The sequence below is a fragment of the Astatotilapia calliptera genome, chromosome 12, assembly GCF_900246225.1.
Source record: "Astatotilapia calliptera chromosome 12, fAstCal1.2, whole genome shotgun sequence".
Classification (NCBI taxonomy): domain Eukaryota; kingdom Metazoa; phylum Chordata; class Actinopteri; order Cichliformes; family Cichlidae; genus Astatotilapia; species Astatotilapia calliptera.
Window position 1 is genome coordinate 14881225 of NC_039313.1, and position 25030 is coordinate 14906254.

The 25030-nt window shown below is 39.5% G+C and overlaps 1 protein-coding gene across 4 annotated transcripts in view; it reads right to left on the bottom strand.

The window, feature by feature from the left end:
* The window catches only part of grid2 (glutamate receptor, ionotropic, delta 2), a 557059-nt gene extending 539117 nt beyond the window's left edge, over positions 1 to 17942 (bottom strand). For all 4 annotated transcript variants that reach the window (XR_003274126.1, XM_026188535.1, XM_026188537.1 and 1 more), the window contains exon 1: positions 16843 to 17942. Coding sequence is in view for 3 of the 4 variants with exons in the window: in XM_026188535.1 (XP_026044320.1) it covers positions 16843 to 16930 (88 nt within the window). In the remaining variant the exon portion in view is untranslated. The remainder of the gene's footprint in view (positions 1 to 16842) is intronic.
* Between the last annotated feature and the right edge of the window lie 7088 nt (positions 17943 to 25030).

The following is a 25030-nucleotide window of genomic DNA, read 5'->3' on the forward strand; positions in this document are numbered from 1 at the left end:
GTAAGACAGAGCGAGGGAACAAATCTTCTCATAATTCACCCACAGAGCTTTGTCAGCTAACATTAGCAGGCTCGGTGTGAACTGAGATGAAACTCAAGAAATTTATCTTATTTAATGCAGCCAGGCGTCGTTAACATGTTTTTGATGATGAAGATTAATGGCAATGTTCTTAAAGCACTCAAAGAACATATATCTTGCAAATACAACCCAGATGGCTAAACTCTTTCTCTGCAACTGAAGTTGCAGTCAAGTGGATGCTCCCTCCTAGGAACACTCCAGGCAAAAATGTAAAGAGGAGCAAAATTCAAGCCTGTTTTTACTAGTTTCTATATTTAACCCGTGTATTTACTGAGAAACCACGCTCACAAAAATACATGTTGCAGTGAAGTATCTGTATCTCCAAAAGTTAGAGTGCTTTCCCTAAAAAAGTTGCGCTGAGATTTACAGCACTGTACAAAAGTCTTGAGTCAGTCCTCATTTCTTTATATTTTGCAATGTGAAAAGTGAAAATTGCGCAGCGATTTATTGAAACCATCAATACAAATACAGCATACAAGGCAAAAACAGAGTTTGTAGGATTCTAATTCAATGTTTGGTATGACCTCCTTTATTATTCAACACATCCCGAACTCTCTGTTGCAAGCTTTCTTCTTACTTCTTGAGTTTTGGGGAATAGTTTTCCAGGATTCTTAGAAGACATTCAATGCTCTTCTTTGAATGTTGCCTGACACTGTTTCAGTACTATTGATGTCCGGGCTTGGGGAGATCAATTGATGGCTCTATGATTTTACTGTATTGACAGTGTGTATTGGATCATTGTCATGCTGAAAAATGAAGTAGATCCCAACCAGATGGTAACCAGATAATATTCCATGGTGGAGCCAAATCTACCGATACATTTCTGTGTTCATAACTCCATTAATTTGAAAATGATTTCCAACACCATTGGTTGAAATGCAGCCTCAAACCTCAGCCTCAAAGAGCCTCCACCCTGCTTTACAAATGTTAGCAGAAGACACTGACTGCTGCACTTCTCTCCTGACCTCTTCCGTACAAACTGATGACAATCTCAGCCAGAAATCTGACATTTGGATTCATCACTCCATAAGACCTGCTGCCACCTGTTTTCAGTCCAGGTCTTGTTAAATTTGACATACTTCAGCCTGTTCTCCCTGTTTCCCTTCCTTAAGAATGGCTTTTTGACAGCCACCCTTCCACTGAGACCATTTATGATGAGTCATCACTGAACAGTAGATGGATCAGCTGAAGGACCAGATGCATCTCTCAGGTCCTGTGTCAGGTTTTTGTTGGCGTTTTCCCATTTCTTAAAGACATGACTTAAGAAATTGTATATGTTTCTGTGGCATGCCATTTCTTCTCTTTTCTTCCACTTGTCTAGATTCCACAAATTTTTTTAAGGACACATTGTTCACTATGCTCAGATATGTCAAGTTTATCTAACAGCCTTTCGGGATTGTACCTGTTACACCGTGTTATCTTTGTCTTTTTTCACAGGTTCCGCTAAAGAAGTGGCAACAAATTATACAATTGCAACAGGCTGCAGAAACACAGCCTGTCTCTTTAGTAACAAACGGCCTAAAGAAACAATTTATAATTGATTGTTTGCCAAGTTTTCTGTCATAGATAGACACAACACTTGTTCATCCGTTGAGTTTTTTATGCTTTTTTTATGCTTCATAGCTCCGTGTTAAGTGGCTTAACAAACAAAAAAAAAAGACATTGTTCTGAAAAATTTGAAATGCAAGGACTGGGTGAATAACCAGCCAATGCCCAATGAAAATCTTTGAAAGACCTTCAGAAAAATGCTATTTTTCAAGACCACTTTTAAAAAATGACAAGAACGTCTGGTTTACTGGAAAAAGAAATACAAAAAGAAATGAGAGATGACTCAAAACTTTAGCAAAATGCTGTAATAACATTTTTAACATTACTCAGTATTTCTTTTCCAATGCAATGCTACAAAAGTTACTACAGTGCAGTGAATTATTAAGCTCAATTATCAGTCAAAGGGTTTTTAGCAAGGGTGGGTAAGTCCAGGCCTCGAGGGCCGGTGTCCTGCAGGTTTTAGATCTCACCCTGGGGCAGCACACCTGAATCAAATGATTACTTCATTACCAGGACTCTGGAGAACTTCAAGACATGTTGAGGAGGTAATTTAGACATTTAAATCAGCTGTGTTGCATCAAGGACACATCTAAAACCTGCAGGACACCAGCCCTTGAGGCCTGGAGTTCAACATCTGTGGTTTAAGGGTTAAAATATCAGTATGAAATGTTCAAAATGTATATAAATATAGAAAAAAGCTGTAGATGTCATCTAAGTACCAAAAATACTGTCTTATTATACACTACATGGACAAAAGTACTGGGCTATCTATACACGTTGCACCTACTGGAGCTCCTCGGCCACAGAAACTCATGCCGTGAAGCACCTGGGGCAGAGTTTTTGTGTTCATGTTAATACCAGAGGAGGTTTGGAACTCCACAGTTATTAAGCACTGGTGATCTCGCTCTGTAACATTACATTGTCTTTGCCTTCATGGCACTTAAACTTTGTACCACTTACACCTAATTGTGGAGTATCTAGAGGGGAAGAAATCAACATTAAATTCCTAAAGTGACTTGTTGTTATGGTTGCGTCCTTATGCAGTACCACACAAAAGTTCGGTGAGCTCTTCTGAACAATCCAATCTTTCATGAATATTTGTTAAAGCACAGCTAAGTGATTGAGTTTACACAACTGTGGCAATGTGACTGAAAACATCCGAAACACCTTTTTTTTAATTTTCAGATGGTATTGATGGTAGCATCACTTTTACATCTGTATTGAACATTGTTGTTGAAACTATGAAAAATCCTATCTGAGAAACGCCAGTAATATGCATTCCTCGAGCTGGTAGCAAGGAGAATACACTTTAGATATACATCACATAAAGAAGGCACTAAAAGAATATAGGCTTAATGAAAAGGACACAGAAATGTGAGTTTTTCCTTTGGTAGTGGTTAAAATAGATGGTTACAGAACATAGAGTAAAGGAAATGCAAGAGAGAGAGGCGCAAAGGATAGAGAGCAAGACAAAGGAGCAGGAGAAAAGCAAGTCAAAAGCATAGAGGGTGAGAAAAAGAGAGCCCAAAGGGTTCTCTGCAGCCAGACGGGTTCTAATGATGCCGTCTCAATAACAGATTCACTGTGCACGAAGTAGTGGTTGTGCTTGAGTGTACAATGAAGTAAGACATTTCTTTTAGTAGTTTTTTTTATCTGGACATAGCTTCTTTTTTTAATACCGGAACACAAAGAACAGTGTCATATAAATAAACATATAAAAATTGTAGAAATCCTTTAAAAATAAATCATTTCCGCCAAAGCAGCTTTAATTTATTTTTCAACACTTCAGCTCTTTAAAATCACATACACTGGGCTCTGGAGTGAACAATTCTTCTAGTCTGAAGAATGTCAGCAATAGAAATAGAAACTATAGTAATGATTTAAACCTTAAGCAAGCAGTGTAGAATGTTATTTTCTTAGGTTCAAAGATCCTTACACATATAAAAGCAAAACATTTCCCAGGAGCTACCTGCACTACCTAATATTCCACCACTTTAATCTGGATGCTGCTACTTTTACAGTGGCTGCATAATCAGCACAAAAAAACAAACAAAACGCAACAACAATCAATATGCTTGCTTCCTCGCTAGAAGTCCCTGTGGCATTCATTACTGTAAATAAGAATGAAGTTTACTTGACTTGCTTAAGGATACAAATTTGTAAACCATTATGAGGCTGTGACTTATGCCACATTGGGGCATCCAAGAGACAAGCATGTGTTGATTTAATAAGAGATACAAGAGCTATATGTTTATATACTATAATGGAATATGTATTTAAAATTAGCTGTAGATTACATTTCTGAGACACGCCACGCATAATAAGAAGAAACAGTGGGAGCTGCATTAATGCAGTTAGATCAGCGCCACATTCTCATCACGTAGTGCTGTTTGAATGACCAACACAGCTGTTACTGTCTGTCTAGCATATTTATTATTACCTTATGTTGTTTGCACTCCATGGAGCGTCTGCATAAATCATTTCACAGGACAGCTTTTCAGCCTCCGGATCTGTGTTAATGCAAAGTATGTGCTGATCTCCATAGATGCACATAGTTTGACTGTAAACATTTAAAATATATATATAAAATCAAGAATTCTGCACCTCTGTGTAGGAATTTGACCTCTGTCTTTAACCCAACTGGGAGCTATGAACACACGGTAGAAGACATAAGCAAATGCACCCACTAGCAGTTAAAACAGGAGCCAGGGCACCAGGCAGCCAGAGGCAGCCCTTCAGAAATAACTGGGGGAGGGGTTTTTCTGTGCATTGCAACACTTAGGGTAGAGGAAGGGGGCGCTACTCCAACAATGAAGAGTCCACATGTGGCTTTGTTGAATCTGATATGAGGTACAACACCTTAACAGCACAAATGGAGCATGTTTAGGAAACTTTATCCTATAAAGAGCTCAGCTCAGATTTACGATGTTAAATCACAACTTACTGTCTACCACAGTAAGTTGTGGCATATGAAAAACAATGATGGCCTTACCCATATGGAAAAGATATATATAAATCTTATAAAGTTTGTATCTGTCTTGTGTGAAACTTGTATGAAAAGCATACAAGAGTGAAAACAGATATAAGATCCCTTGAAAAATTATATAAATGAAACTTGTATGTTTTGGATACTTTACTAAAACAATATATGAAAGTAATGAGAAAGTGGCCACCTTCATGAGTAAATCATATAAGCCTTATATGATTCACTATATGAAGTAGGCCACATCTTATGCAAGCGTTTTATAAGTTTTTACTATTTCTTTTCCATATCGGTAAGAACAAAAGTCGTAAATTCCTCCATGACTGCAAGAAGATGAAATAATTTACCAAACATAACAAACTGTGTGCAAATATCTGCTCTCGCTGTTGTCTCCCTTTGAATTTGTGGGAATTTCTTTTTCAGAGCATTAAGGAACACTATAGTGAACGCTACAATCCAGATGGGCACACGCAGGCAGCGTTGTGACGTGTTGCCAAGTGTGTCAGACAAACAAACAGCACATTACAATTCCATGACAGTGATTAGCAAAGTGTCTAACACCTCTCAGTTCCAATGTCTATTTCTGTAATCGCTGACAGCATTTTAAGCACTAAGGGGGAGACAGGGAGGGAGAGGGGAGAACAACGGAGGGAGGTAAAATGGGGAAAGAGGAGAGGAGCCGTATATATATATATATATATATATATATATATATATGTATATGTATATATATATGTATATATATATATATATATATATACATATATATATATACATATATATATGTATATATATGTATATATATATGTATATGTATACATATATATATATTAGGGGTGCAACGATATTCGTATCGATATTGAACCGTTCGATACAGTGCTTTCGGTTCGGTACGCATATGTATCGAACAATACAACATTTGTAATTTATTTTATCAATTTTCCTTCTGACGATGCTGTCTGTGTTGAGCGCTCAGTGAATCTGCGTTCGACTACTCCGCCTAGGCTGCACTGTCCAGCGCAGATCCACTGAGCGCTCAACACAGACAGCATCGTCAGAAGGAAGAGCGCAGGGCACCTCCCCCACCCTCATTCAGATCTGGCGTTTGGAATTATTTTGGTTTTCATGTGACGTATGACCCTGAAGGTAAGCGAGTCATGGACTAAAGTAAAACAGTATGTTGGATGTGCCATGCAATGCTCAATTATATTGGTGTGAACTAGTGTGTTAGCGCAGTTAGCGCGTTAACGTGTTGGCCGTCTAGCCCCATGCACGGAGCGATCGGCGGTAGCTCGTTAACGGAGATTTGCCGTGTTGTGGCGTTAAGGTCATTTCAACGAGATTAACCTGAAAGCACTAGTGGGAACACAACGAATATGACTGCACATTTACGCCGACATCATCCTAGTGCAAAGACAAGTGGAAGCAGACAAAAAAAAGCAAGCATGCTACTAACTTTAGCCGAGTCATTTAGACAGCTGTTAGCACATGATTCTCCTCATGCTGCTGAGAATATAGCCCAGAAGAAGCGGATAGTATAGCTTTTATTTTGGAAAGAGCCATTTCTCTGTAATAAACTCTCTTTTCCAAAGATGAGTGATTCCTCAATCAGATACAGGGCTTGCAATATCGCTAGCCCGACGTCCCGGAGCTAGCGATTTTTTCAGTCGGGCTACCAAAATCTCTCTCTTCCCTGCCCGTCGGGCTATTGTAGGAAAAATATATGTCAATGCTTTTGCATTCTTTCAGAAATGTAGCTGGGTAATTATGTCATTGGCATCGGTGATCCACTGTCAATATGTGACATATTGAAGTCGCGTTTGAATTTGCGCTTGTTTTTTTGCTTTCACTTTGCAATCGTGCGAACTGTGTATAGAGAGCGACAGCACTGATCTGTGAGTGATGATAATTTGTGCACCAATTCCTCTGACATCGTCTTATTAATCGTTAGCTTACTATGCAAACATGACGCAGCAAGCTTAAACATGTGAGAGGTTGATCGCGCAGAGAATCGCTGAGCTTATGTGAGTGCGTGTGTAAAAGCATTTCAGTTCTGCTGGGCCAAATAAGACAGGTCAGGGTGAAGAAGTGACGGCCAAAGAAAAGCTTACCACAAAACGGAGAAGTTATGACAAATCAGACTATAAGGCAAAAAGAAAGTGCAGCTTTATGGTTTCATGGACAAAAGAATTTCTGTGGCTGCAATATGATGAGCTAAATAACCAGGGCTGCACATAAGTGGTCCGCAGGTGCGCATTCGCTGTCAAAATAAAAAACACGCACAAGGGTTAGGGTTAAATTTAAAAACTGTACTTTTGAGTTAAAATATATATTTATAATTTTAATAAATGACAAATTAAAAATGCATGAAAAATTTTTTGTATCGAAAAAATATCGAACCGTGACACCAAAGTATCGAACCGAACCGAACCGTGAATTTTGTGTATCGTTGCACCCCTAATATATATGTATATATATGTATGTATATATATGTATGTATATATATATATATATATATATATGTATATATATATATATATATATATATATATATATATATATATATATATATATATATATATATATATATATATACATACAGCACAGGTACAGATATGAAATATTATATCACAGAGAATATGACTCCAGACAAAGACTGAGGTGGGAGCAGAGGCCAAGTCAGGGGTGAAGTCTCACTGTGTTATTCACTGAGAAACAGAAATGAGTCCAACAGTAATACAAGTTTTTCTTCCTCCGCTATCAGGTAAAAGCTACTACTGCTTATGTACTGTTTTCATTTTGTGAGCATCTGAGTGTGTGTGCTGATGTGCGTCTGTGTGTTTGATGTTGCACAGGTCACACGTTAAGTATTGTGTTTGCATTTCTGCAAAGCAGTCCAAAGAACAGCTAAAAAAAGGATTCTTAAATATTCTTTTGAGCTCTCAAAGTAAATCAATAAATCTGAAAAGGGCCGCGCCGACAGGATCGTGTAATAAATATTTTTTTCCTCCGCAACGTGGAAATTAACTACTTCTCACCGAAAATAAGAAAAGGATCATTGTGAGAGAGTTGTGAAAATTACCAGTAAAAGTGTGAAACTGAAAGTAAGCAGAAAGCACACTACAAGACATGCATGTGATCAGATTTGTGCAGCTCTAGTACAATAGAGTTCGTGACCGATCATCTCCATGCGTCACTGTTCAGTGAATCATTCACAAATGCATGAAGCAAAGACAGAGCATAAAGGGACGATGCAGGCAATGCTCTTTGGATTTCAAAGTGTTATAAATGTAACTGTCAAGATTTTTTGCTGGGGTATTTTCCCTTGCCAATTTGTCCTTCTTCGCATGCGTATACTGGGCCACATGTGTTAGTGTATCTGCGTGTGTGCACAATGCAGAACAAACTTCCAAATGTCATGTTTACTTTGTCTTTAGATTGCCACTCCATAATTTGATGTGGAGGAAATATATTTGAAAAAAGAAACTAATAATGTTGGCACTCACACAGACACGCTTGCACAAAGATGCGTGAACAAACACCCATGCTGAATATGTGGCCAAACACACAGATTGTGGTCAGGACGTGTGCTTACAAATGACCACTATTACTTGCATGCAAGCTCAGACAATATGCACACCGACTAATGCGTGCTCCCATGCTCACACACAAGTGTGCCTGAGACACTCACACAAATGTTGTACACATGCAAAAACATATTTTCTGCACATTCAGGGAACCTTGTACCCCTGTGAGACACAGTGCAGATAACTGGAAGACTAAAACAGCATTTGTGTCAGCAGAGACGGTGAACAAGACCGTGAAAAACCACGAAAAAGAGAGAGAAAGGAAGGAGAGGGCAGCTGTAAATATTCACACAGCTACAAGGACGTAAGAGGAACAAAAGGGATGAATAACACGCAAGGACACCCACATATAGTATATATGTCATATAGTACATGCAACAGAAATGTGCAACTGCACACTCACAAACACACACACATAAAGCTGACAGTCCCACTAGTATTTATTATAATAAGGTTTCCCATACACTCTACAAACACTTTATTACGGACACCTTGTTGGTACAGGGTTGGACCCTTGTACTATATATAGGTCCTGGAATCATCCCTCAGATTGTGATGCTATCGTATCTTATTGATATGATAGCATCCCACAGCTGCTGCAGCTTTGTCTCCTCCACACCCATGATGTGAATCTCCCCTTCTTCCACTTCCCAAAGGTGCCCTATTTGATTGAGATCTAATGACTGTGATGGCCATTTGAGTACAGTGAACTCATTGCTATTTTCAAGAAAGCAGATGATTTGAGCTTTATGACATGGTGAGTTAACCTGTTGGAAGCAGTCATCAGAAGATGGGTACACTGTAATCATAAAGGTATGGACATGGTCAGGAACAATACAGGTGTAGGAGATGGTGTTTAAATGATGCTGAATTGGTGTTGTGAGGTCCAGTATCCCCAGTGGGGTGACTGTAGTTCAGGCGGTAAAGCAGGTCATCTGGAGCAGGATGGTTGGTGGTTCGATCCAAGGATTTAGATGATCCAAGTATCCTTAGGAAAGATACTGAACCCCAAGTTGCTCTCTAATGCATTCATCACAATACCAGTGTGTGTGAATGTTAGATAGAAAGCACTTATGTGTGGACAAAAAGTGCTCATATTAATGGGTGTGAATGAATGAATGTGGTATAAACCGCTTTGAATGCTCAAGTAGTAAAGCACTATATAAAAACCACTCCATTTACCAATATCGCCTACACCATTACACTACCAGCAGCCTGAACCATTGATGCAAGGCAGGATGAATCCATGCTTTCATGTTGTTTACATCAAATTCTGGCTCTACCATATGAATGTTGCAGCAGAAATGAAGACTCATTAGACCAGACAAAGTTTTTCCATTCTTCTGTTGTCTAATTTTGGTGAGCCTGTGTGAAATGTAGCCTCAGTTAACTGTTCTTAGGTGTACTGTTGCTGTAGTCCATCTGCTTCAAGGTGTCTAGCATGGAAAAATTGGTTTCCATCTGAATGGAAAACATGGCTTCCATTCAGAAGTGTTCTTCTACATAACTTGGTTGTAACGAGTGGTTATTTGATTTACTGTTGCTCTCATCAGCTACAAGCAGTATGGCTACTCTATTCTGACCTGACATCAACAAGGTATTTTCATCCAGAGAACTGCTGCTCACTGGATTTTTTTCTGTTTTTTATAAACCTTATAGATGCTTCTGCAGAAAAATCTCAGTAGGTCAGAAGTTTGTGGAATACTGAGACCAACCAGCCTGCAAGGCACCAACAACCATGCCAAGTTCAACATCATTTAAATTAGCTTTCATTCTCATTCTGATGTTCAGTTTGAAATACAGGAATACATCTTAACCATGTCTACAAGCCTAAATGCACTGGGTTTCTGTGATGTGGTTGGCTGATTACATATTCGCTTTAAGGAATAGTTATTCAGTTATTTCTACCATGTGAGTAACTTCTAGTCACTGCACAGTCTCTAAAATCAGCTAGCTTCTGAAAATATTTCATTGAGAACACAATATTAAGAGCACAGAGCCACAAAGGCACGCCTTTACATTTTTTATATTTTTTGTGTGGATTCTTCATGCATTCTGTGCTGCCAGAAGTGGTTTAAATCAATCTACGCAAAAAGCAAGCTGACACTTGCAACAAAAGTTTTTGTCCTCAGATGACATTAAGCGTGTGCCAACTGCATAAACGCACAATACAATCATCCGGGAACAAGGGCCTGTGTTGTACTAGTCCTTCCCAACCCATCTGGTCCATTCTACCTGTATTCTGACTGATACAGTGAGATGAAGCACCTTCAGCAGGGCAGGCCAGTCTACCCTCGCCTGCATCTGCAGTCAACCTCAGACAAGCAATCATACTTCTTCTCACAGTTACCTGTCACTTCATCTCAACTTCAGAAACACACACACACATTCTCAATTTCTCTCTCTGCCTGGTTAAGGGTTCTGCCTCAGTGACCAGGTACAGACGTCAGAGCAGCTGCCACTGTCTGTCTCTTTCCTTTACAAGAAGATACATAACAGTCCCAAATACCACACCGCAAACATACAGAAACCAGACAAACAATTTGAACCTCAGTGAATCATATTCACATACAAAACAAAAAGGAGAAAAAACCCCCACTATTGTTCATGCACTAAGAAATATGAGGCGCTAAATCTTTCAAGTCAAAGATAGCACAGACCAGCACATCTGTCAACACTCAGACATAAAACTCAAAAGAGATGAAGCGTTTAACACACGCTGCCAAGCGCCCACCCTGCTGAATTGGTGCATACATTCAGATTTAAATATATGTGTGCACACACAAACAGAAAAGGACAGTTTCAAAAAGGAAGCGGTGTTGACAGCTGTGAAACTTGGAGACAAAACCAGACAAGAACAGCCATTCACACAAACTGAGATGTTTAGAAATCCTTCTCCAAGGAAAAGACCGGAATAGCACCAAAGTGAAAGGAAAAACCAGGACATGCCACCCCAATTTCTAAACCCTGTAAATAATGGAAACCTCTCATTTGGTCTTTCAACTCGTCCCATCCAAATGACAGAAATTCTTCTCTTTCTCAACAGTATGAAAGGACTGAGCCCCCCGTGTTCAAGCGTTGCAAAGATCCAATAATCTCGAAGTCAATTCTCTCACTCGTCACTTTATAACCTTTTTTTCTGCTTGCCTGCTTTATCTTTACCAAGTCTGTGATAACTGACTGAAACAGGGTTTTTTTTTAACAAATTAATGCTCTATGTTTCTGGATATTTGTCTGTATTAAATAACATGAGAAGCTACCATGATGTGTAAGATGTAAGAATGCAACTATGTTAAATACGAATCCCAGGAGCCATTCACCAATATAGGACGTGAATCTGTATCATTTAGTACATGGTAGTGGGTAGTCAAAGAACCCATGCTAAGCTACAGTACAGAACAACTAAGCCGTGTCAAATGAATCTCAGTGGACCTAAAATATCTGTGGTCACAGTCTTTGGCCCAGTTTTAGCAACACATGGGCTGGTTGTCAGCAGCACATTAGAAGCTAAGATCCTTACCCATAAACCAGCGCCATCAGGGAAGTGTGTGATCGACATCAGTGAGTCAGCCTGGGATCACAGAAGGTACAGACGCAGCCTCCGAAGCAGAGCTGTTCCAAGTTCCTCGGTACGACTCTAACAACCTCACTGCCAAGCATGTCGAAAAACAGTGCAAAAAATTGTTTTACATGGCATTCCTGCTGGCAGCTACGAGGAACCTCAGCAGTGTTGCCCTCATGAAAATGGTTTCTGTTTCAAAATTTCTACTATACAAATATTTCACTTTTTGCAAAAAAATAATTTGAAACCAAAAAGACATCAAATACTTAATAAAACAAAAGCAACTTTTGGCTGCTCCCTTATTCAGAAGGGGACGCCACAGTGGGTAGCTCCACATATTTGACTTGGCAGATTTTTATGCCAGATGCCTTTTCTGACATAACATCTATGTGATTTGTGTCTCCGTCCAGGATTGAATTGAGGATCTTTTGCTCACTAGGCAAATGTAAGCAACTACACTATCACTAAAAATGATAATAATATAATATACTATAATAACAACCTGTAGCCTCAGACTAAGTGAAAAACATAAACAGCACTGAAAGTGCTATGAATGGTGATCGTGCTGAGAGACAGAGAAAGGTAACTGTGCAAGACATCGCTTGAACCGGGATGAACCAGGCTCACAGACAAGGGAAAGAAGCCAGCATCTTTGACTCGTCTCTAATGCTTGATGTACCAGTGGATGCACTCTGACACACTGCGTGGCTAAAATTCAGTGACACCACAGTGAGGACTTAATTTGGCTGAATAAATCACCAAAGAATACAAATGTGCTTCTCTGGTAAAGGTCACGAGGTTGAAGTGTTTGCATGTTTGCTTACATAGCCGGAATACAATGATAACACTGAGAACTGTCAGCTATTTACTGAAGTTTTAGATAAATGCGGTGGGTTGACCTTTCAGTATTCAGCACTGGAAATACATGATTTTAATTAAGCACCACAGATAAATGAACTGGGAAGGTTCAGAGTTTTTTAAAGACTCCAGTGGCATCAAAATATATATATACATATATATTATACATATATACCAGACCGGTCTCTCTCATTCCCTAACACACACATGAAGAACCAATATGAACTGCCATCATAAAGCAAAGAGACATTGCCATGCAGAACACGATGCAGTGAGGGCCAAGAGGCAAGCGGACTGCCCCCCCCCCCCCCCTTTCCCTCTGCATGCTGATCATTAGAGAGACAAAATGGGAGAGAGACAGAGTGAAAAAAAGAGAGACTGGCAAAGCAGTAGTGCCAGCTCCCCTTGCAGCTCAATCACATTTAATGCCTGGATAGAGCAAGATGAAAACATCTGCCGGTCACTCCTGCAAATATCACCCAAATAACGGCAAGTCAGTTACAGACCAACAGGTTCTCAGATTAGACAGCTGAATGGTATGTGATGGTGATATAAAGTCTCCCTTTGTTGGTGCTTTTTTACTCTCTGTCTTCCTCTTTTTCTCTATTTGATATGCATCTCCCCTTGCATGTCTAGTTTTCCACCTCTTCCCCTCATTCCATCGTCAACAGCAACAAAGAGATTAAAGAGGGATTACTTCTGACATGTCAACGTGATGCACCCGGTGGGCATACTACTTTTTTATTTTTCATGTTGACCTAAGTCAATAAGATACACACACACACACACACGCACACAGACAAACACACACACGTGGACTCACACAAGCCGAGATAGAGCGACGGCGAGAGAAAGTATCTCCACTATTGGCCTCTACTTAAAATAGTACCACCTTCTGTGAGTTACAGATCAAATCACAATGCACCTTGTGTCTTCTAATTCCATACCCTTGCTTATGTACCGTTTCCAAGATCTGCTGTAAAAGTGAGGATGAGGATGGATATTTTAGAGAAAAGAAAACTATGAGCGAGAGAGGAAGAGTATCATTTTGTGTTTCTAACTTTTAGCTGTGATTGAAAGTACTAGTATCTAGTAGGGAAATAAATAAATAAACTAGGTGGACAGGAGATTGAGCAAGAAATCACACTGCCCAGCTAACCATCTGCACTGAACCTTCTTCCATAAACGCATACATAGATAAGCTTGTACCCAACTGAAATAACAGCCCATAACAGACTGCACAGTTCTGCTAATTTCAAAGCATTTCTTGCCCAGGTTTCCACTGTATTGTAGATTTAACATACTAAAAGCTGGAGTTATTCCCCTAACTTTGTTCCCTGCTGTGCAAAAGTTGCTGTGCAAAAGTTGTAAGCAACTGTGAAAAAATGCTGTAAACAAAGAACGCTTTGAGAAATATAAATGATTGTTTATTGGTCCCAAATGTATTCTGCAATGACCCCAGACATACAGCCAAAGTCATTAAGAGCTATCTTCAGCGTAAAGAAGGACAAGAAGTACTGGTAGTGATGGTATGGCCCCCACAGAGCCCTGATCTCAACATCATCAAGTGTGTCTGGGATTACATGAAAAGACAGAAGGATGTGAGGAAGCATACAGCCTCAGAAGACCTGTGGTTATTTCCCCAAGATACTAGGAACAACCTACCCGCCGGGTTTCTTCAAAAAACTATGTGCAAGTGTACCTAGAAGAAATGATGCTGTTTTGAAGTCAAAGGGTGGTCACACCAAATATTGATTTGATTTAGATTTTTCTTTTGTTCATTCGCTGCATTTTGTTGATTGATGAAAATAAATGATTAACACATCCATTTTTGAAAGCATTCTTTGTTTACACCATCTTATACAAACATATATCTATATCTATCTATCTATCTATCTATCTATCTATATATATATATATATATATATATATATATATATATATATAGATATATATATATATATATCTATATAAATATATATATATATATATATAGATATATATAAATATAAATATATATATATATATATATATGTCGAAATTCCCAGTCGGGGGCCGGTCTATCTACATCTATTTATCTGTTTAGTTTACAGTTTGGATTTGTTGAATTTTTGCAGTTTTGCAGAAACTTCATCTGCAAAAAATGCAGATTTTAACAACTAACCAAATCCCATTCTCAGAAAGATTTAAAGGGTAATACGTAAGCAAATGACTGGGTTTCGCATGCCAGTTGTAAAACACTGGGTTTAAAAATGATTGGCTAGAGTTTATTCCAAGAAGACAATGAAAATTTGACACCATGTCTGAAATATATGAAGAACAGAGAACAGCAGGTTCTTGCCAGCTACAGTTCCAGTGGCTGACAAGTGTAGTTACCCAAATTTGATCTGTCTTGTTTATGGTGAGCCTGAAAATGTCTCTGATTTAAGCACGTTGCTAGCACTCTTATCTGAAGAAACTTACAGTCAGCAAGCAGGTAAAAATTTGAACTCTTGCTGTGAGACACTTGCAGAACATGAACCTGCTGCTGTGATCAAACCATCACTCATGGGGATGAGCTGCCTAACCGCTGCCACCTGCACAGGGCAGGAACCACAGCACACAACCCCAACTAAGCTTCTGTGCACTTTACTGACTTTACAGCACTCAAATTTATGTAAAACTAAATTTAAATCAGAAACAAAAGGGAGGTTTTTGATCTACTGAGCAAACTATACTCAGTATTGGCAGGTTCCATTCTCTGCAAATTACTAGAATATGCATTTGCTGTCGACAAGACAAATCCCATTCGTTTTGCCATACTGCTGTTGTAGTTCTAATGTGGAGCATCTGCTTGGTCCATGGCCCAGAAAGGACCTCGAACTCAACCAGTGATTTTGGAAACTGCACTCAGTTAGCCACAAACCTGGCCTGGGATCAGCGCTGTAAATCACTAGGGTTTAAATGGATCAGGGTCTTCCCTCCTTGGCAGCATAATACTGTAAGATAGATGGTTTTAAGTGTGTGTGTGTGTGTGTGTGTGTGTGTGTGTGTGTGTGTGTGTGTGTGTGTGTGTGTGTGTGTGTGTGTGTGTGTGTGTGTGTGTCAATGGATCTGGATGTGATCTTGACCATGCACTTCGAGTTAAATAAAAAGTGGACAGATGCTTATCTTTTTGCATGTGTATGCTCTCTCTCGCTCTGGTCTATCGCATTTTCGAGGCCACCGAGTTGTGCATCGAATATGTGTGCCCACCACCACCTCGCGTCCTCATCTCATCCTGCAAGGCACGCTCTCCACTGTCAACTCTCCCCCTCCCTCTCTCGCGCTCTCTCTCTTTCTCTCCCCCTCCCACTCTCTCCCCAACCTATAGGAGCCGGAGGTGCTGCTACATCGACTCAAAGTGTATGCTCCTTGATTTGGAAATCACTCTCAACGCAACAGTGCCATGCTACACGGGTGGTGGTGGAGGGCAGAAAAGACATAAGGGCAGACAAAACCTTTTCTTTTCCTCTTGACACTGCAGTAGCTCGCGAAAGAAAGGTGACAGTGCCCCGTGCTCCAGGAAAATCTATAAGTGGAAAATTTCCTACCAGCCAGGATAATCTCTCTGACACGCAGGGCAACATCACGCCATCCAAAACCACCTGTTTTCCGCGCACGCTGTGCTCAAAGCAAGACAAACGCTGCACTCTAAGGGTAGACTCTTTTCTGAAAATTGTCCGCCTTTAATGTATGTGTTAATATATGCCCCAACTATATATATATATATATATATATATATATATATATATATATATATATATATATATATACATATATACATATATATATATATATATACATATATACATATATAACAAACCCACTATGGGTAGACTAAACAGAAAATGGGTTTATAAATGCAACTGATTTTCAGTAATGCCCTCAGCACTAACGCAAACTTCATTTGTATGACGCATAGCATATCTCCAGGTCATCATTTTAGCTGTGGAACAAAAGGCTAAAATTCACAAATATTCGCACTGAAATCCATTTGAAATATATTGTCTACATCCTGAATGCACTGAGTTCATTAACAAAGAACTCCACTTTATGCCACAGTGCGCCAAAGATATCGCCAGCGACGCTGTGATTTAAGAAGCACCGCGCATAGCAAGGCTGAAACATCCCGTCTGTTTCCTGAGAGACTCACAGAGAGTCTCGTTCTGGCTGCGATTTAGAGGAGGAAAAGCGCAGTAACTTACCGATGTGAATGATTGAATCCGAGAGTGTCGACTTCCACTCCTGGCTCCAAAAAACGGCAACGAGCAACACAGCCGATATAACTTTCATTATGTCCAGAAATATTTTCCCCCAGAAACCGAGAAAAACTACAGCTCTCTGCGCGAGAGCAAACTGAGTTAAAATCCCGAAAACAGAAGCTTCCTCTTTTAGTCCATCCGTAAGGTGGTGAAGGAAATTCCCGGTGATCTCTGTCTTTATGTGTTCTCTTGAGAGTGTAATGCTTGCCTGTAGATGAAAAGAGGAAGAGATTCCTGGGTAGTCATAGACTGGTGCCCTGTTGAAATTCCTCCCAACATTAAATCATGTTCTGGACGAGTAGAGACGTTGAGCCGTGGAGAAAACAAACCGCATCCAAACGCCGACGCGTTAAAACGAGCTGACGGGCTGGAGGTTGTGGCAGCTCATTTAAAGGAATAAATCTGTAATCATTTGATAACGTGAGAGGAAACCTTGTTATCTTGAAAAGCAGGTTCTGTTATAATGACTCGAGATCCCCAGCCTCTCAGACCTGGCGACGCAGTTTCCCCCTGCACCAATCACCAAACCACCACCAGCAGCAGCAGCAGCCTCAACGGAGCAAGCCAACGGCCAAAACTTCCATTTATCCCAAAGGCTGTCTTTTTATTGTTCCTTCACCTAGCCACCGTTTAACCACCACAACAGGCAGAGCACCTTGACAAAACCCAGCAGCGACTTTTGACAGTCAATACAAGAAATGATGAAAAGCCTTGTCACATGGCATTAACACGGAGAGGTACCATATTCCGGAATTATCTGTAGCTTCCTGAAGAGATGAGAGAAAGAGGAGGGGGCTCTAACACGTATAGTATAGAGAGCTCCAAAAGCCACTATTATTTTCTTCGCCAGGAGGGGGGAAACGTAGGCTGGGCTATCAGGAGAAAAATTAACCGAGGGTGCGCGCAGCGACACTCCCGCGGTCCGCACTCCGTATGCGGGTGTTAGCGTCGGCCCCAGCAGCACGCGCGGTGGCTGGTAAAGAGGAGGTATGCTGCGTCCGTGAGGGGTGGGGGGGAAGAGAGAGGGGTGGGGTTGGAGTGAAGAGAGAGAGTGAGAGAGAGAGAAAGAAAGAGAGGAGGAGACCCAGGAGAGAGATAAAGAGAAAGAAGCGGCAGCAACTGTGAGCAGCAGCAGTTGCCAGCCGGGGCGCGCATCTACTGTCTGGAATTACCTTGGTGAAAGACAGATGAAATGTGAATATCAGGGAGGGCGGGGGATGCAGAGGGGAGTCTAACGAAGAGACAGACAGATGAGGAGAGGGGTAATCTGCTCTGCCACGGGCACTTCACTCAGCCGTTGATAGCTAACCCCCTTGTACAACAGGAGGTGGTGATGGGGATGCCAGTTTCTGTGCTGTATGAGGTTATCCGTCTCATCAACTGGACACTTTTTACATAAAAAACATTTCCATTAACTTTACCCTGCTGTGATGTTTTGTTTTAACGCGATCCTGTCTTTTTTTCTGATCAGTTCACTCAGTCACACCGCATCCTTGGAGCTGTCTTTCATACATTTCTATGTCCGAACTGGTTTCATTTCTCTCTGTGTCTTGTAGTTAGCTTAGTTTCCCCACAGTTATTCCCACCACGATTTACTACTCTCTACTCTGTCCTCCTCTGTCGCCCTTCCCTGCCTCCCTGGAAAGATGAAGTCCCCTGTGTTGCTCTTAATCTGCCCCAGACCGTGGATTAGAGATTATAAGGCCTGGGAGCCACAGGCTACTACTGGACTGACTATTTTATACGCATTCAAGGAATGAGGGATTAAACTGACAACAAAACTAAGACTGTCAAAGTTGCTCTCTCATGTCCTTGTTTCATCCCATTGATTTATTATTAAATGTTTATATAACCACTCACTTTGTATTTTACTACTACTTCTCTTCCAAAGTGACCTGTCTCACACCTGGTGACAGCTGGGATAGGTTCCAGCCCAGCTGCCACCCTAAATTGGACAAGTGGAAGAAAATGAATAGATGGAAACGAAATGAAAGACTTCAATCATGCAAAGTCCAGCGTTTTGCATTAAAAATAAAATACTTATAAAAAGTGGCTGGTAAAGAGGCGGTATGGTGTGTCCATGAGGATATCACTGATATTAAATAAATGAACAGAGAGAAAAGAGAGATCTTTGAAAGCATTCATTCATTTTATGTTTCACTTCTGTTTCTACTGTCAAGCAAAGTGATTTTTTAAAGTTTCCTTATATTTTTAATTTTCATTTTTGTCATTTTATTGCTTATGATAACCAAAAAATTTGTGTCTTTCTAGTGTGCTGGTTCCATTCCAACACATAACAGGTAAGAGCCTATTTATTATTATGGATACGCCTTTTATTCAGGCAGCTCACACAAAATTACAAGCATTTCTTCTGTTCTGGCACGCTGAGGCATTTGCACCCCAATTCCTGAATTTTAAAACAGTGCATAGCCACAAACTTTAAAGCACTCTTTGGCAAGTTTTATGGCTTGCTAAAAAAAACATTTAGCAGGTTGTATAATATGATATAATTAATTCATGAAAACCATTTTTAAAAAAGAGCTGTCTCAAATTTCTAGTGATTTATTTCTGTGTCATGAAATAATTAGTAAAATGGATTTTTATTTTTGTAGTGAACTCTCCAGTAAAGCGAGACCTTCAGCTAGAGCTTAAATGTCTAACATGTTGGAAAATACTTGACAGCCGTTGAGTAAACAGACAAAGTGAGACCTTGACCACCACTCAGATGATTGCATCCCTGCTCACCAGTTTATGTATTTTTGATAATCACTGCTTTAAAAGAGTAAAATCTTGCACCAGATGGACAGTGAACCGTCAGACCTAGATATCTATCCTGAATTTGGCAGAAGATTGATCCCTAACTGTAATTCCTCTATTACTGGTGCCCCAGAAGCTGAGGACGGTGTGGATAATGATAGTATCCTGTCACTTTGCAATGAATGAATGTACAAATGTGGTATCTGGGAGTTGTAAAACTACCTATACTATATCTATATATCTATATCTATAATATAGATAGATAGATATGGATATAGATTTAGATATATATCCATATTACTTCAGGATACAAAATAGTGAAATTAAAAACTTTTCATGCCTAATATCATCCATAAAAACAGCTGAAAATGGTTTAAAAAATGGTGGCTTTCAAATGGATTGTGTTGTATATACATGACTATTTAATTCCATTTGCTCAGGAACTTTTATTACACTAGCTTCCTTATTAGTCTCATTTTTCAACAACAAATTAGCCTAACAGAATTCAATACACAAAATTCTGAAATAGATTAAATGGAACTGTAGTCAGATGTTATCTGCTGGTGTCAACACTGTCATGGAACCTGTTCACATAACAATGAAGAAAGTCACTGAGAAGCTTGTTAACTAACCAAAAAGTTAACTGTCAGCAAAAAGTCATGAAACATATGCGACCGACCGACAGACAGTTATAATTTCACCCAAAAATGTGACCTCTTTCTAAAGGACTAAACCAAACCAGCAATTAAAAGCAAATATAAACAAGTAAATGAAAACCAGACAAAGACCAAGTGAAAACCAAGAAAAGCAAAAAGCTAAATACATCTCCCAAACAGGACATGAACCACGGTCTCTTCAAAGAGGATCACAATCTCTCATAATGCTACATTTGGTGCTTCCAGACAGATGCAGTAGACACAGATAATTAGTATAAAATATGGATAAACTTATCATAGCTGATTTTTAGGAGAACACAAGTTACAACAAACATAGTGACTCAACACTACAGTACTAAACTCACACAGCTTATAACACCCCGCCCTGGTCATCTCTCTGGAGAAGCAGGTGTCTGCAGCTACCCTGTCCTTGATGCCCATTATTGAGCAGGAACCCAGCACCATCAGCTGGCAGAGGCCATCATACTGCTAAAAGCTCAACTGAGAAGAACCATTTTTCAGTCCTCCCCAAATAGCAAGGCCTCACCAAACAGAGGATTTAACCCTAAAACAATCCATTAAAAAGGAAATCTTCTTCATATCTCTGAGACAACAGCCGCCTCTGAAAGCTTTTGATTCTCTGGGATGAAATTTGTGTGTCACACTAGAAAACAAATACACTTTTTACTTAAGCAATGAATGTCACCACCGCTCTTTACCCCATAAGCAATAATAGCAAAGGAAAAACTTTTTGACTATAAAAATGGGTTTTGAGTTTTTTAGTAAACTCATGTTAAAAGCAAGGGCACTTGTGCTTAGGTACTGCAGTTAAGTAAATGTCAAATATTGTAAAATGTTAGTAAAGTATTGCTTGTTTTTTCTAATTTATTGGAACATATACATACACAACTCTTTGATTTATTTACATTATATTTACTACAACTTACTATGTATCATAACATACTTTTTCAACGCTATGCTGATGATACCCAACTTTATTTATCAATGAAGCCAGATGATACACATTCATTTGTGAAACTACAAGAATGTCTTAAAAACATAAAGGTCTGGATGATCTCCAGTTTCCAGCTTCTTAGTTCAGATAAAGCTGAGGTTATTGTACTCATCCCTGACAATCTTAGAAACAGGGTGTCTAACCAAATACTTTCTCTGGATGACATTACCTTGTCTATCAGAAACACTGGGAAGAATCTTGGAGTAACTTTTGATCAGGATATGTCCTTTTATGCGCATACTACAAATATGTAGGACTGCTTTTTTGCATTTGCTCAATATCTGTAAAATTTGAAACATCCTGTCTCAGAGTGATGCTGAAAGACTAGTTCATGCATTTATTACTTATATAGTCAACTACTTTAATCCATTATTATCAGGTTGTTTTAAAAGCTCCTGGAAAAGCCTTTAGTTCATCCAAAATGCTGCAGTGAGAGTACTGACAGGATACCAATATTTGCTCCATATTAGCTTTCTTCAATGACTCCCATGATTTGTGGGTTTTTTTGGTCCTGTCTTTTTTTGCTTTCTTTTTTCCCTTCATCATCCCTCAGGAGATAGCCACCAATCCCTGAGCCTGGTTCTGTTGGACGTTTCTTGCTTCAAAAAAGGGAGTTTTTCCTTTCCTCTGTTGTCAGTCACTCATAGGGGGTTGTTTCATTTTATCTCTATTATCATGATGTCTTTGCCCTACACTATAAAGGACCTTGAGGTTGCAGTTGTTTTGATTTGGTTCTATATCAGTAAAAATGAATTGAATTGAATATATTTAACTCTGTAATCTGGGTCACAAAGTATTTTCTGTTTTAATTTACACACCCATCTCTCCTGGTATCTGTTTGATAGCAAGTGAATTAAAAATAAATTAAGGACAACAATGACTAAATCTGTTTGCAAGAGTAAATACATCAAAATCTCATCCATTATTCTGAAATGACTGTTGCTCTTTATTTGTGCAACTTAGTAGAATTACCTTGGAGGTTTATGGGATTGTAAGTGTAGTAGAGTTATTATCTGGGTACTACAGAGAGAAAAAACACAAAAAAGGCACATTCGGAAAACAGAAAAAATGTGCTCAAACCTCACAGAGTAGATTAATTCAGGTTTTAGCTGGGTGGCTTATTGTTATGCATATCTACAACAGTCAACTGCTCTCAAGGACATTGTCTGTCTTGGGGGGTAAGAGTAGATGAAGTTGTTCATTTGTATATTCATGTGGACATGGACGTGTGTGTGTGAGTTAATGTCAGCTGTTTTGCACATTGTATAAGCTAACCATGCTTGAAGCCATTAAGCATGCCACTGAAGCCATTAAGTGGCAGGCCAGTAAAAGCCAACATTATTGTGACAGAAGCAAAACCTGCTATCAAGAGGGTGCATCCTCTGAGTGCATCTGTTTGTGTGTGTTATGTTTGTGTGTCAGCATGTACGTGCTTTCAAACAAAAGACCAGACAGCAATTATTAAGCCCGAGCACCGTTAGAGACTTTCAAATGGCCTGCAACCCACAGAGATGATTTATTCTCAAACAGAAGACAAAGAACAAAGATCAGTTGAGTTGTGTTTTTCATAAACAAAACCAAAACTGTTTTTTGCTTTTTGTTTTTTGGTTTGTTTGGGTTTTTTTGGAGCGGGGTGTCTATGATTTAAGAACTAAGTTGAACTGTGTCAAACGATATTTAAACGGCAAAACATTATCTTCTGTTTGGGTCAACAATTTTTATTGCTTTCCCTTTTCCTTTTCTGTCACCATGCAAACAATACCAAGCAGCTGTGTGGTAGTTGGAAACCAATTACACTGTATTTTGTATGTGGTATTAAGTGCATCTTGCTGAAAAATCATTTTCTGCAGGCAAGGTTGAAAATGAAGCCACACACAGAGAGTACAATATCACCAACATCAACAATGTGAAGCTATCTATCAAAACCCTTCCTGTGGATGTAATGAATTCAATGAATTACCACAGTTCTGCTAATGATAGTAAGTGCTTCTTTATTTATAGTTGGTGTTTATCTAGCAATATGTTAGAGGTGCTTCAGTTGTCCACCTACCTATGGTTTTTGCATGCTAATGGCTACCTAATGTGGCAAAGAGGAATGTTTTTTCTGGCATCACAGGACCCAGTCTAATCCCAAACATACCCAAGCAACATGCCACAAAGCTCCCACAGAGATCCTTATTCCCAGGCACCGTAAATCTAACTGTGGCATTAAGATCACGCATGCACACAACCACCACCCAGAGCTAAACTTCGTGAATAATTGATGTTAATTAAAGTTTTTTTTCTTATCTAAGAGTGGTCGGACTAACAGAAACAAGCAGGACTTGCAGACAAACAGAGCGAGAGGGGAGGAAAAAGAACAAAGGGTAAGGTGAAAAGAGCGGAGAGGAGTTTTTGGAAAAGGTGTGTGTTGTGCAAAGATAAGAAACGTGATCAAGGCACCTGCATGTGCTCTTTGTGTGCGTGTGCGCATCGTGTCTCTATTTGCATTCTAACTGCATTCAAAATCTTGATTCCCTACCACACTTACCTCTCTATCACATGTCAGGGCTTAAATGAAGAATTCTGAAGAGAGCCATAAACTGAAATCCCTTTATCTCCTCTATTCCACTTGACCCAGGAGATTAAGAAAAAGGGTATGGTGGGGAGAACTGGTAATGGGTAGGGTGGGGTGTGGAGTGAGATGCGGTGGGCACTGGCAGGCAGAGATTTGAAAGACTGAGAACATAAGAAAGACTGAGCGAAAGAGTTAAATCCTAGCCTGGGGCCTTGCTATTGAGCTAAGAAAGGTGCTGAGAGGAGCTTCTCAGGCCTTACACAGGACCACACCTTTTTTTTTTTTTAATTTAACCCTCTCCTTCATTCTGTTAGTTTTCTGTTTCCTTGAAAATCTAATGACTGTGAATGTCAAGTGAATGAGGAATGAAGACATTTCCCTTACAACAACGTAAAGGTGAAGATTTTAGTTGGAAGCATACATTGCTTTAAACATTGTTGACACACAATTTTTTATATCTAAGAACATACATTACGAGGGACTCAGTGTAGGAAGGAAAATTGCTTTTTTATGCATTCATTCACTGTAACATGTGTTGGCTTTACTAAAAGGTGTGTGAAATAACTACTCTGTGTTCAGAGGAAGCAAGTGTGCTAACACACTTGGGTGTATTTTTAAATGTATTAGCCAGATGTAATAAAGGTGTTTAATTTTTAACTGCCTTTTTTATGTAATACCCTATTTGTAGAACAGAGCATTTTATTTCATTCTTAATAAATGTAGCAGTTGCAGGTTTGCCAGACGGTAACATACGCATTTTTGGGGAGCTGTCCTTATACAATGGTGCTGAAATGTTCAGCTGGACTCCAGCTCAGCTCTGGAGCTCTCCAATATGATGGTGCTGAAAGCCCAAACAAAGCCTCTCCAGTTTCACATGTGGAATAATAGCCATCTTCGAACAGTATAAAGGCTCTCATGCTGGAAAATGAAACTTCAGACAAAATCTTTCTAGCATCAATGTAAAGAATTTAAACATTATTTAGTATCAGAGGGTCACCAATAAACTTGTAAAGGTACAACAGTATATACTGTAACTGAACAAATTAACAATCAAGATCTCCAAAAGTTGATTCTGTTCATCTGGATGTAGTGTTTTCAGTGGGAGAAATTCTACGTCCACATGAACAGAATCAACTTTTGGAGAAT